At 32.4% G+C, this 15,280-nt stretch overlaps 2 protein-coding genes across 10 annotated transcripts in view; one reads left to right on the top strand and one right to left on the bottom strand.

Annotated features, from left to right (window-relative positions):
• The window catches only part of pyd3 (beta-ureidopropionase pyd3), a 52,004-nt gene extending 41,330 nt beyond the window's left edge, over positions 1-10,674 (bottom strand). For 2 of the 6 annotated variants that reach the window (XM_076450872.1, XM_076450879.1), the window contains exon 1: positions 9,888-10,307. The gene's annotated coding sequence lies outside the window, so the exon portion shown is untranslated. The other 4 variants (XM_076450888.1, XR_013012783.1, XM_076450869.1 and 1 more) reach the window with 4 other exon arrangements.
• Positions 10,675-12,227: 1,553 nt separating this feature from the next.
• Positions 12,228-15,280, top strand: part of mRpL16 (mitochondrial ribosomal protein L16) — a 32,563-nt gene continuing 29,510 nt past the window's right edge. The window contains exons 1-2 of one of the 4 annotated variants that reach the window (XM_076451066.1): positions 12,228-12,355; positions 12,506-12,568. In XM_076451066.1, coding sequence (XP_076307181.1) covers positions 12,330-12,355; positions 12,506-12,568 — 89 coding nt within the window. In that variant the 5' untranslated portion in view covers positions 12,228-12,329. Of the gene's footprint in view, positions 12,569-15,280 lie in introns of all 4 variants that reach the window. The other 3 variants (XM_076451075.1, XM_076451084.1, XM_076451055.1) reach the window with 3 other exon arrangements.

Below are 15,280 nucleotides of genomic sequence, written 5' to 3' on the forward strand. Positions count from 1 at the left end.
CAGACACAATGTCCACAACACATGTTGAGAACGTCCAACACTGGATATGGTTGACCCTAGCCCAAGTGAACCAGCTGACTGACCCTATGGGGACCACCCAACAGCTGCCTATCCACAGGAATTCATGGCCAAAGTGGTGCATCATGGTTGGACCCCTCAGCCACCTCCTCTTCCCTTCACAGGTCACCAAGCACAGCCAACATGTAAGTGGATGTTTAAGTCCCAGAGGATGTAAATTGAAAGATCAGAACCTTCTCTGGGAGATTCCATCACCATGTACAAGAATCCACACTGAGAGGATGAGCATTGAAGACGTCCTTATTGGTCATCCACAGACCTGGAAAAAATACCCACTAAAGAGTGAGTTATGACTCCATAGTGAAACATGGAAAGTGGTTTGGTTTGAATTTTGTGCAAAGCTACATGAGGGCTGTCTGCAGTAACTGTTCCTAATTTAGCAGTGTAAGATTGGAGGGAAAGCAGCTAGTCATCACCACCCACCACCAATGCTTGGGCTACTCTTTTACCAATGTATAGTGGTATTGACCGTCACATTATAATGCTTTCATGGCTAAAAGAGTGAGCATGTTTGATGTGATGGGAATTTGAACCCACAACTCTCAGTTTATAAGTCAAGTGCCTTAACCACCTAGCCATGCCAGGCCATGAGAAGTGAACAAAATGACTGAGGTGAGAGAGAATGACAACAGAACTCCATTCCCTGGGTTTCTGGGGAACAACAATTAGATAGGAGCAAAACCACAGTGAATGATGTGGTACAAGCTCAATAGTCTGTTGTGTGAAATGGTCCTGAACTGTCTCTAATAGAGAGTGGTATATTGTGGGATCCTGATTATAAGGGAAGTAAACAGGTACCTGGAACAAGGAACATGGGGCAAGAAATAGAATTTCAAATTCCTCTGACAAAACCTGAAGAACCCAAATGTTGGCGGTAAAATGTCACCACCAATGAAAGATAGATGCAAGTCAAGCTTATAATGGGTCTGAACTCACAAGGCACTCATTGGAACTACTGGTGCCATATCACGCATCATTAAGAAAAACTTAGACATGACACCAGAAGAAAATGGGACAAGTAAGGGCTGGGGACAAGAAGGATGGGAAACCTGCATCAGCACCACACTTGGCTCCAACAAAGATAAACAGGCTTGCAGGGGAGATCATTGCTGAAGAGATGTCACCTGAGACTCCATGTATTCCAGAACTGTATCAGAGCCAAAATGTCTTAAAAACAGAGACAGACTCAAATCTCAGATATAGAAGGTAAACGGGTTCAAGATAAAATAGTATCATAACCTTAAACATCCCAACGACAGATAAACCACATTTTCAAAGCCAGTGCCAAAGACAACAAGTGAGCCAGTGTGTAAGTAAGAAGGGAAAGGATGTCCCCTGAAAATCCATCAGTGTCTGTGAAGAGCCTCAGACTGGAGATGGATTGTGGAAAGGTACCACAAAAGAGTTATGAGGGTAGTATGAAGCTAGGAACATTGGTGAAATTAACAGAAAATTCAGGATCTGCCCTAACAGGTAAAAACCAATCCCAACAATTATTGGTCAAGATATGGACAGTCAGACCTACAAGATGCTGGGGTATACTCTTCAGCAGCCCAAGGGAGATGAGTCATACTAACATCACCACCAAACTGAGAGGCAAATTGTTAGCATGAACCCAAATGTTGTGGGATAGGGGAAAAAATACAAAAAGGATTGGAAATTATAGTTATGCAGTAATGAAAGATGTAGGCCATAAGATTTCAGCACAAGAGACAAAACATCACATGCCTGAGAAACAGGGTAAAAAAACAACAACTGTGGAATGGCCAAACAGAATCCTCAGGAATGGTATAGGAAGGCACAGCAAATTAAGGAGGATGATACAGGCAATCAAGTCCTTATCAGCCAGATCAGATTTCATATGTTCAGTAGAAACTGGGATAATGTCTTGATATAAAGGTTCAGTCATATAACATTCAATTTCCTTATAAATAAATACAGACAAATCTCTCAATGGGTCCCACCACCTGAAGCCTTAGGTAAAGTTCCTCAATCATGAGACACTCGAAGTCATGACATTAACTTCAGAATTCACATTGTAGAAGTCAAGGAAAGCATTTAAAGTAAAAGTAAATGCAATCAGAATAAGCATAAGTGCACCTGACTACTTTCAAATTTTTAAGGTTATTAAACTGAATCCACTTCAGTAACTAAGTCAATCTAAAGCATTAATCAAAACAAAAAAGGAAGGGCATCTGAGTGTAAGCACTGCCAAAATATAAGTGATGATTTGGTAGAGGCACATAGAGGGGTCACATGCATCCCGAGTGCACTATGTTTCTACTTGTGGTGCAGTGATGCACAATGATTTATAAGACACACATTGGAACCATTTTATTCCAATAGGAGAAGGGAGGCTTGTTGCATATATAATAAAAAGTTTACACACAGAGAGCAGCAATAAACAAGAATAGCTAATCTTCTGAGAAGAGAGAAGTACCATGATAGAAAAACTGGTTAGTTGAATGTAACTGATTAATGTCCCTATCAATTGGTTATCAAATTTCTCAAATTACTCACCTCTACATAAATGTACATTCTAGTTTTCATTGTAAATTGACAAAACGTACGCAGAAAGAGGAAGAAACTGTAATTTTAGAAGTTTATTGCTGTTACTGATTATTGCTATAAACATTAAACCAAATAACTTCTTGAAACGAAACTGTTACTCAGCATCTTAAGAAAATAACTCTTGCTACATCAAATACACCACACATAACATAAAGTAAACAAAACTTAAAATATCAAACAAAGCAAAATATAGAAAAACATTCAAAATCTGAGTCGTACATGAACTATGAACAATATATTTTTTTATGAACTTGAATATTATAAAAGATATAAATTTTTACTTGAGCTTCTATTTGATTGTTGTTAAGCACAAAGCTACACAATGAGTCATCTGTAAAGGAGTATTCTAAAGGCCCAAAGTTAAGAGAATTTTGGTTTTTATAGTATAAATCAAAACTGAATGAATAACAAATCTATTGGTTCATAATACATGAATGCAGTTTCAAATGAAATGTTTAAAGGATTACATCTTGAGAAATGTGTGGTGTCATATTCATTTAACTGACTGGAAGCTTTCCATACATTTAATAAATAAGAGATATAACATTCATTGTCACAGCACTATGGAATAAGAATCTGGAATGTGCATTCCCTCAGAAGAGCTAAATTCCCAAATTCAATTCTGATTCATAAATATTAGGGCTTTGCAGCTAACACTGTACACGCTTACTAGAAAATAACATTGGGGAACTGATAATAAACATTATCTACCATTCATGAGAAATTAGAACTTTTAAAGTAATATCCTGGGGTATTTTTCTCCCAAAATTAATTTTAACTTCTAAAAAAAATTGCATCATGAGGCTATCAGGCTTTAGCAGTTATGGGCTCTCACACTCAGCCCATTACAAGAACTGAAGCCCAGTTTTTATTGTACAATGTTTAAAAAAGAAAAGTAGGGACTTGATAGTCAGAATAGGAATAAAATAAAAAGTAGAAAAAAATTAGAGGTACTAGAAAGCTGGTGATATTCAAAATCACAGAAATAGAAAACTATTAGACAAATGCAATAACCTCACCATGGGATTTAAAAATATAAATTGCCAAAAAGTTGTTTTAATAATTATTTCACATTGTGTACCACAGATAAAAGTGGCAAGTAATTTTTGCACAAGAATAAAGTGCAAAATAACCATTTGGTTTGAAATATTTGCTAAAAACCAGTAAAATAGGTTTGAAAGATAGACAAAAAGTACTTATTTAGAATAAATATTATTGTTATCTAATATTCAAACTCCCTGAGAAATTGAAATATTGCCATTATGATGTTTCACTTCTGTTCTTAATAAATTCAAGGTTGCTCAGTTTAATCATGACTTATCAATCAAAATTAGTATTTCCTATTATCATTGTAAAGAAAAACTTTATATTTGGAAAAAACAAATTTTTAATAATCAATAACTAAAAATTTATAGGTTGTAGAAAATAAGTTTCTAATGCTGCAATTTATGCATGAAAAATCAAGTTTATAGAAGACCACTCAGTTCACCAAGAAATAAAGCTCAAAAATTAAAGACTTGTACTTTAATATAAGTTGGCAAAATATATAGTGATGAAAACATTGCACACCATTACATTTTTAAGTCTCACACTTGTTATAATTTTTCTAAAGTGTGTTTATAACTAACTCTCTCATGTTTTCTTTTGTCTAATTTTATAGAAATTTATGAAAGTAATTCTGCTGTATCATTGTGTAGTGATATTAGTAATGCATATGTCAGACCTAATACTTTAAAAAAATCATGATGGTACATAATTCTTGTGTTAAATCAAACAAAGCATCAATCATCAGTGATGTCGAGAAACCCACTTGTTGAGAAATTTATATGCAAAAAACGGTTCGTTTGGGTTGAGAAAATATTTTACATAGAAGAGCGAACAACGTTTCGACTTTCTTCGGTCATCGTCAGGTTCACAAAGAAAGAGGTAACTGACCGGAAGCTGACCACACGTTTGAAAGGGGTTGGTTGTGTAATTGAATGTAGAAATGTAGTGGGCAGTGTTAGATGTTTGAATATATAATTTTATTTATTTTATTATATTAATATAGGTATAAAGGCATTCCTTTATATTGGTTTATTTTGGGTTTAAGTTGTTGTATAAGTAAGGCTTCTTTAATTTTGCGTTTGTTTATGTTTGTTTCTTTATTTAGTATTTGAGTGTTTTCTATGGTTATGTTGTGTTTATTTGACTTGCAGTGTTCGAAAACGTGTGAAGGTGACTTTTTATGTTCTTCGAATCTGGTTTCCATTTTTCTACTTGTTTCTCCAATATAGAAGTCGTGGCAGTTATCACATTGTATTTTGTAAATAATGTTGGTGTGGTGTTTGTCAGTGTAGTTTTTACATAGTATAGACCTCAGTTTTGTGCCTGGTTTTTGAATAAATTTGGTATTAACTGGAATGTCATATTTTGTTACTAATTTTTGCCAAATGTTGGTTATTTGTTTGCTGATGTCAGGAATATATGGTATACAGCAGTATATGGTTTCGTGATTTTTTGATTCGTGAGATATATTTACTTTAGTTGGTTGATTTTGCTTTCTGTCTAGGTGTGTGCGTATAATGTTTTCTACGGTTTGTGGGGGGAAACTTATTGATGTTGATGAAGTATTGTTTTATTTTGTCTAATTCATCATTAATTTTATCTGGTGAGCATAGTTTTATGGCTGTGTTTATTTGGTTTCTTAGTATGTTGAGTTTTTGTTTTGTTTCATGTGCTGAGTCCCAAGGAATGTATAGTCCAGTATGGGTGATTTTTTGGTGGATTTCTGTTTTGAATTGTGTGTCAGTTCTTGTAATTTTGAGTTCTAGCCAATATTTTTATGACACAAGTTGAAACACAAGCAGTTTTACCTTTACAAAATTAGGGGATAGTTGTTCCTTTCTACATTGTTGAATAAAATAAATGTCATTTCTTCTATTAATAATTCGTTGGTTTAAATTTCTTAGTTTCTTAACGATCGTGTGAGCGTGTACTGTTAATAGTGGTGTACGGTATGCTAGTTCAGACATAATGGTAACAGGTAAGTACAGGTAAGTAAAACTTTCAAAAAATTTTAATACATACACAAACATTATCCAAAATTTACAAAAAAAACTACTTAAAGCCATGTTGAACACAAAATACAAATAACTCCATGACCTACAAAAACAAAAAAAATGAACCTAGACCATCAACTGGCATGCTGCATTAAACCAGAGACTTACGGACTTATACAATGAAACATAAACCAAATCAATACCAAGAACTACAGAGACAAAAAGATCTGCCACAACAAAAAACTAGAAAAACTAAGATGCAAACAACAGAAAAGACACCAAAACGACAAACCGTTGACTAACCTCATAATTAACAGATCCGACCGACAATTAAACACAGATGAGATACATCTACTTAACAAAGGACTCAACTTCGCAATAGCACCTAGGTACATTCCAACCATAGAAATCAAAACATGTTTAGAAGACCTAGCCAGGAGACTTGCGATACTTTCTACAGAGAACAACAACAAGGAAACAACCAAAAACAACCAACAGAAAAAAGACAACTTAGATAATTTTATTGACATTCAACAGCCAAACTTCCCAGGTAAAATTAAAAATTTATATTTTCCAGAAACACCTAAAAACAACATCTTAAACAATTTTTTCAAAGAATTTTCTCACAAAACCATCAACATAATTTCACAAAACAGAAAACTAAAAAACAACCTTACAAAGAGAGACATTAATTCCATTAAAAACCTAAAACAAGACAAAAACATAAAAATTCTAAAAGCAGATAAAGGTAACTCTATAGTCATAATGAACATGAATGAATACATCCAAAAAATGAATAACATCCTATCAGACACGAACAAATTTAAACCAATACACACAAATCCAGCAAAGACACATGAGACGCAACTGATCAAATTACTACTACAAATGAAAAAAGCCAACACAATTTCACAAACATTTTATTCCTACCTACGTAAAACCGACTCACGCACACCACAAATATACGGCATCCCCAAACCTCATAAACCAGATTGTCCATTACGACCAATAATGTCCACATATGAATCGTTTAATTACAATCTTGGTAAATACATAGCATGGGCATTCTCCAAATATGTAACATCAGCCAGCTCATTCATCAAAGACTCTTTTAATTTCAAGTCTAATCTAAATCAACTTAATCATAAAGCCTTAATGGCCAGTTTCGATGTTATATCCCTCTTTACAGAAGTTCCAACCACTGAAGCCTGCAAGATAGCCTTAGAACTCTATATCCGAGACCCTAACCCAATCATAGAAATTCCCAGTAACCAGTTAGCAACCCTAATAGAATTCACCACGATAAAGACAAACTTCATGTTCAACAACCAAAACTATATACAAACAAATGGCCTAAGCATGGGCAACCCAGTATCACCAGTTCTAGCCAATATTTTTATGACACAAGTCGAAACACAAGCAATTAACACAGCATTACATCCACCACTATACTGGTACAGATATATAGATGACACGATAGCAGGATTCAAATCTACAGAACACATACTTAATTTTTTCAATCACATTAACTCTATACATCCCAACATTAACTTCAGATGTGAACAGGAAGAAAGCAATCAAATATCATTTCTTAACCTCAAAATTACAAGAACTGACACACAATTCAAAACAGAAATTCACCAAAAAATCACCCATACTGGACTATACATTCCTTGGGACTCAGCACATGAAACAAAACAAAAACTCAACATACTAAGAAACCAAATAAACACAGCCATAAAACTATGCTCACCAGATAAAATTAATGATGAATTAGACAAAATAAAACAATACTTCATCAACATCAATAAGTTTCCCCCACAAACCTTAGAAAACATTATACGCACACACCTAGACAGAAAGCAAAATCAATCAACTAAAGTAAATATATCTCATGAATCAAAAAATCACGAAACCATATACTGCTGTATACCATATATTCCTGACATCAGCAAACAAATAACCAACATTTGGCAAAAATTAGTAACAAAATATGACATTCCAGTTAATACCAAATTTATTCAAAAACCAGGCACAAAACTGAGGTCTATACTATGTAAAAACTACACTGACAAACGCCACACCAACATTATTTACAAAGTACAATGTGATAACTGCCACGACTTCTATATTGGAGAAACAAGTAGAAAAATGGAAACCAAATTCCAAGAACATAAAAAGTCACCTTCACACGTTTTCGAACACTGCAAGTCAAATAAACACAACATAACCATAGAAAACACTCAAATACTAAATAAAGAAACAAACATAAACAAACGCAAAATTAAAGAAGCCTTACTTATAGAACTTAAACCCAAAATAAACCAATATAAAGGAACGCCTTTATACCTAATATTAATATAATAAAATAAATAAAATTATATATTCAAACATCTAACACTGCCCACTACATTTCTACATTCAATTACACAACCCCTTTCAAACATGTGGTCAGCTTCCGGTCAGTTACCTCTTTCTTTGTGAACCTGACGATGACCGAAGAAGGTCGAAACATTGTTTGCTCTTCTATGTAAAATATTTTCTCAACCCAAACGAGCCGTTTTTGCATATAAAAAGCATCAATCAAGCTATTCCATATGTTTGTAACTAACCAAAAGCAAATTCTGTTGAACAAACCTACATTACATCTCCCAAGTTTTATTGCTAATATTTAAATTTCTTTCCAACCTTTTCATTCTATCATTCAAGCCACTCACTGGAAGACTTACCCAAACCTCTTACAATCCTGTACACATTGTGAAACAGAAAATTACACATTTATTCTGTTATGTCTTTGTTTACCAATCACTTATTATTTCTTCTATCATTTTGTTAAAACTATAAATACTTAGTTATATTAAAGTGCTAACTTATCTTCTAGATAGAGCATTTTAAATTTGAGAATCATGAAATTGGCACACGTTTCTCTTAACAGTGTCATATAGATAACATTGCACAAGATAATGCAAATTAACTAGACACATGAAATGTAGTCTCATTCTCTAACCATTAAATAAAAAAATCCTTCCTTTACCTAAAATGAATAAGTTCATGATACACAGTTAAAGCAAATTACTGCTGACTGTTGGTCAAAACTGTCTTTGATCTGCAATTTTTTGGAATATTGTGTTTTTGGTATTAGGTCTTCCTCCTCCTTGTTCTTTTTCTCCAATTCTTTCATTTTTTGAAATTAATAACACTGATATTTATATTATCACATTTTAACCCTTAAACAGTGAGAATGTTGCAGGTAGAAGCATCAATTGATGGCCTCCATTTAAGGGTTAGTAACATCAATATCAAGTCCTAGTAGCACATATTACTAACTGTTTGCATTTTTTGTTGATGATAAAATTTGCATTCCTACCATTTGAAAGTTTTATTCTGGACTTATGCCATTGTTAAAGTTTAATAAATTGTTTGAATTTGTTTGGAGGATTTTGTTTCAGCTCATTACAACATGACTCAAACCCCTACTACATTTATTTTGGAGTTTATGACTATTACTAATTTTCATTCCTCCAACTATAGAAGTAGTCAAAACAGTGCCATCATATCTGTTTATCATGCAACTGTATAATAAACTGTCTTGTGCTCTGCCCAGTGCAAGTATCTTATCTTTAACTTGGGCGCTTTCAGAAGGTGGATCTCTTTTCTTCAGGGTCAAACTGAAGAAGAAAGGTTTACCTTTGGAAAGCACCCAAGTTATTTCTTTGAATTTACTAAGTATTTTGTGAAATATCTTAATAAAGGCTTTCAAAAATCAAAGTAAACATCAAATGAAATGTCTTTATCCAAAAAAACTCAAAGCTTTGCCAAAAACATATCAACAAATCAGTAAGGCATGGAGATCCTTAAATAAAACTACTGAGAAAATAACTTTATAAATATTTCTCTGAATTACTTTTGACAACATATTTTAAATATAAAAGATGTTTGACAAAAAGGACAACTTTTTCCTGGATTTTCTTCCCCAAAGCCTTTCTTTTTTTAAAGGTGTAACTGGCAATCATCAAAGTATAAGAGGAATTTCTACAGTATTTAGGGGCAAATTTCTCTCCTCCTCTTTGCTAAGCTTTATTAAAGCTTATTTATTAAAGATAAATCTTGTCTTGGCCAGGAATTTTATTATCAAGATTTTCCACAGCAGTCATTTCTACAACACAAATGGAAAATATATGTAAAACATTCCCTCACCTTCATCAATAACTGACACAAGTAAAAATGAAGGCCACTTATAACTTGTAAGTTGTATTACACCTGTTCATAAACTCACAAATCCAAACAAGATAATTGTGGCAACATTATCTTGATACATGTGACTGTTTGTTAGTGATAAGCAATACTTTTATAGTGTGGAAAGTTATGATAACTTTCCTCCTCTTAACTTCTCTTGAATGAAATACATTTTTTTGCAGTGAACAGTGCCTTTATCTCTTGAGTTCAAAGGTCTAGTTCTACTCAAGTTTTTCACCACAGTACATGAAACTGTGATACTTAGGCATAGTAAAAACATACTAAAATGAATTATCTTCTAGTGCTACAATTTATGTTGTTTCACTAAAAGCAAATTTCACAATAGTTAACATCCCAATAGATATATATTCTTATTACAAACACACTTACACCTAATTTTACACTTTTTAAGTCCAAACGACGGCATACAACCCTTTACACGTATCTACAAAAGGAAAATAACTTAATGTTTATTAAATACAGTTTTGTCCCCGATACGGACAACGTAACTTATAAATAGTGCCGCTAGGATAGTTATATATCTTATAGCAACAATCACAGGTCAAGGACAAGGGATCAACTTAAACCACTCTGGTAGGGTCGATTGTTTTGTAGTATTAGTTAATTTCACGCAAAGTTAATCAAGAGAAGGCAGCTAGTCAACATTACTCATCGCTATTTCTCGAGCTTCTCGAAAATTGGTATTCACTCCCTAGTCATAACGTCCCACGGTTGAAAGATGAACATGTTAGGCACTCGTAGATTCTGCAAATACAAGCGTGAGGAAAGAAAAACTCACAAGACAATTAACAATTTTATACTGCTATTACGGTTGCATTATTTTAAATATCAATATTCAACTCTTTTCTCTGTATTGTTGTGAGCCGTATTCGAGTTAAATATGGATTGAGCATTGTTTGTATTTTGTTAAGTGCAAAGCTACAATATGGGCTATCTGTTCTTCATCACCATGAATATCAAAATTAAATTTGGCTGTGTGAACGCAAAAGACTAACCACTGAGGGGGATGTTGCAAGATGTGATATTGCACAAATAGTTCTTTCGCATCAAAGAATATCAGAAGTAGTCAAATTTAAAAAAACAATTTAGGAAAGCTGATGGAAAACCCGCACCTAGAGACAGTTTACAGCAATGCTAACATTATGTCAAAAATGCATGTTTTTTGAGTAGTGGTAAAGTAAATATATCTTACCTTGTTGGCGGTAAATATGACGATAAACAAACATCACCACTTGTTTTTAAAATAATATACACATTAAAAACATATACAAACAAAAAATAAATTATCTATGTTATAGTTGTATTATACAGTTTTGTTTTGTTTTTTGTCAAAGTCTACACAAACAAGTTCATTTGCTTTAGAACACCTTTTGACAAGACAAGTTATTATCCTAAAATGTCAGAAAACTGTTAATCTAAGTTTAACGTATCGATAGGCTATTCACCCCTACCACGGTTAATTTTACATTTTTTATGACCAAAACTCTTTTTCACTCTGATTTACTTTTGTCTCTCTTCCCGGTTTCTTTTATGATCGCCACTATTTATGTCTCTCACTGAGACTCTCTAGACATTTCTGTAACCTCGAAGTCAATAACTTACAAACACTACTTCAAACAGTCTTCTGCTTTTAACTCTCTTGTAAGAAAAATTGGATATTGGAGGCAAGTATTAAAACTCAATAGAAAAACGGTACTACTCCTCTAAGCGTTTTTAAACAAATAAAGTAATTCACACACAAAACTTTAACACATAAACGATACTACTTGAGTTGAGGCTTTAAGGGATGGTAGATCCTTTCCACAAATACCTTTTTCTTTGCAATGCATAATATTATCTACATCCACCCACTCCTTGCGCACATTGTGACGTAATCACTATTTCCCTCTTCATAAAACAATTTTTGCATGGTTTAAAGAAGTTTAAAACATTTCTCATGCACATAATGTTGTCCGTACAGACGCACACACGTTACTCTTTTAATTGTATAGGTGATTAGGAAACCACTATCAGCAATAGCCACTAACAGATGCCGTTGTTCTTGAATCACATACGTGTTTATTTATACCTAGTTATATTCCTTAGAATTTCGACTGAAATTTTGTCTGCTTTCAGCAAGAAAAATAAGAAAAAAACACGATGACACTAAAAATAAATACATGTATATTTATAGACACGTATACTTAGAACTTAGAATTTTGAAATACATACATACATATATATATTCGGTTTTTAGGCTATATATTTTCACTTTGTTTTTAAATTTATTGCAAAAAATTAAATAAATTGGTTTCTTTTTTCTTTTACTTTATAACTTCAATGACTTACACTAGACGGCACAGCACGAATGATATACAATTATAAAAGTTATATTAATAAGTGATGTGTGGTATTGTATCAAGGTTTTGGTAAGATATATGTTTTAAGTCCATATGTTAATTGTTTAAAGGCAAAACATTTATATTTCACCTTATTTTGTTTATTTCTTGAGCTCACTAATAATAGGATGGGTTGGGTTAGCATAAATATGAATCACATGTCTACTATGTTTAAATCAGGTCTCATGTTATCGTCTGTGGTTTCGATGCCAAGACTCTCTCGGCAAGGAATACTTACGACAGGTAATTTATAATCATCATTTTATAGTGATTAGTGAGTAAGGAAGCACTTTAAACAAATAATATCCTTTTGAAGTAACAAACGGCGATTTATAAGCACAATAAAAAGTGATTGGGATTATAATGTAATTTATATCTGTCAGTTAACTTACATAGCAACGACTGCTCTATATTTATTTTAACTTTGGATTGTATTTCTAGTTTATAGTCATACTTCACTATGCCTTCAATGGCATAACAACAAGCTTAAGGGATCACAAATTAGCAACTAGAAGTATCAGCAATTATTTTCATAAAATTAGATATTAGGGATATGAGATATAGTAACCTTAAATAGTCTAATGTATTGAAAACAACGGAATATTTTATACAGTATAAAGTGATGTGTGTATAGCAGACTAAAATGTATTAAATTTACTGAGGTTGCAAACAGTTCATTGTTTTTGTAAGTTACAACATTTCTTATTATTATATAAAAAACTATATTAATTTGCTATATATTTCCTACATGCTACATTTGTTGTCTGTTTAATCTCATCAAAGCCAAATTAAAAGACTCAAGCATTTAAGGCTAATATGCAAGGGTCATTTAAAGTTAATAAAATTATAAACATTTAATAATTATAATTAGTTCCCTTCATTCCTTGATCAATGTGGTGGATACTTGCATCGTAATACTTGGCAGCTTGATTTGCTGTAGTTTCATATCCTAAAATACATAAAATATTTTAATGTTTCTGGTAAATTAGATTGTTTTAAAAGTAATACTTTCTCTTACTACAAGGTTGTTAACATTATTGTTAAGTTAAATTTGGAATTGTAAATAAAAATGCTGTCTCAGCCATTACACATTTATTTACAAAATATATGGTTGACTGTTCCATAATATATATAGCATACTTATCACATTATTCACTTATAACATATTTTCTCTTGTACTATTGGTTCAAGTTTCTCACTTCATAAATGTATTATATTTTTGCATAAATTCTAACAATTCTAACAGTATATTTTGTTATTGACATTTTTCTACATCTATATCAAATATCTATTAATCATTATGAGTGAAACTTGTGTTGGTTGTTTTTGAAAATAGGGTTTCTCCTCTTTTTGTTTTAAATTGGTTAGTATATCAAAATTCATACAATTTATTTTAGTAATACTGTATGATATGCAGAATTTCTACATACTGATTGATGTACCTATAGTACAATGTCATGGAATATTGTATGAGTTCTCAAATTTACTTTTCATTGCATGCTTTGAGTAATGCAAAAAAGGGGTGAACAGAAACTTGCTTTTAAGATTTACTTTTTTGCCCAACTTGGATGACTCCTTTGAACTTTGCCTAATTGATTGGTACTGAAAAAGTTATTAATTTTGCATAATAATTTGATTGTGCATAATGAGCTAAGATATTAAATGTAACTTTGCGTGGTCCCTGGAAATATTCTGTTTTAAGAGTAAATAAAACCAAAACTAAAAGAAACAAATATTTCTATTTCTTGCTTTTTAAGTTCATATGTCATGCTACATTGTAGCCTTCATAGTGCATAGTTCTTCTTTTGCTTCATGACGTGCATATTTTACTCATGTCACAACAGCTCAAGTTGCAACATTAACATTCCTGTATGTGACATCATTTTAGTGTCTACTGACTGACAGACAACACTATTGCAAGTGGTTAAAACAGATGATCCCCTCAGATGGCTTTTGGTCCCTTATCAATGAAATGTTTTGATTTTGTATATTAGATTGATTTTACATAATGTGTTAAAATGTAGCTTGATGCTGTGTAATAGGTTGTTCTAGATTAAGTTTGATTCTTCATAACTAATCAACATATGTGGGTCAGCTTTTCATACATATTATTTGTGCATAATTGGTTGCATTAAAGTTCTGGAATTTGGAGGGAATATTTTGTACAATGTATAGCAGAACTGCATATTTAGTAGTATTTGATAATTGATTAATCAGTGACACAATTAATTGATTATGCTTGAATAATCAATTAGTACAGTGTTTCTCAAATCACAACAAGCAGAAAAGAAAAAAGATGACTGGCAATGGGTGTTACTGCATGGTTCCCTTCTCTCCAGTTAACAGTTCAAAATTTGTCACAGAGGCAGATAATCTTAGTAGCTTTACCATAATGAAGACCAAAGACAAGGCAAGTAAATTTAGTGACACTGGAAATTAAACACAAAGTCCATCCTCCTGAATCACCAAGTCTAAACAAATTTGAAGTAAACAACTTTTAAAGCTAGAATTGGACAGAACACAGTTCATTGTGCCTTTGTGCTTAACATCAGTCAAACTGTAGCAATATTTATATAACTTGGATAGTTGGAATAATTGAAATAATAATAATTAGAAACCCTAATTTTGATTAGGTGTTTATTTTTGGGATAGCTAATATCATCAGAATTTTGTTTAATTGATTTTTGAAATAAGTGTACTAATTTCAATTGTTTGATTTTTGGAATAATCAAAAACTGATTATCAGAAATACTCATTTTGACAATTGAATGATTTACATGACATTAACTGATATAATCACTGATCATTGGTAAAAAATTCTTTAACCATTGGAAATAGAGGATGATAAATTTGATATTTTTATTTTATGCATTTTGTGCACAAAACTTAGGTTTAAGAACAAACAAAAATGAATGTCTCACTCACTGTTTTCAGATCTTAGCTTCAATTTACTTC

The sequence above is a fragment of the Tachypleus tridentatus genome, chromosome 1 (genome assembly GCF_004210375.1).
Source record: "Tachypleus tridentatus isolate NWPU-2018 chromosome 1, ASM421037v1, whole genome shotgun sequence".
Taxonomy (NCBI): Eukaryota; Metazoa; Arthropoda; class Merostomata; order Xiphosura; family Limulidae; genus Tachypleus; species Tachypleus tridentatus.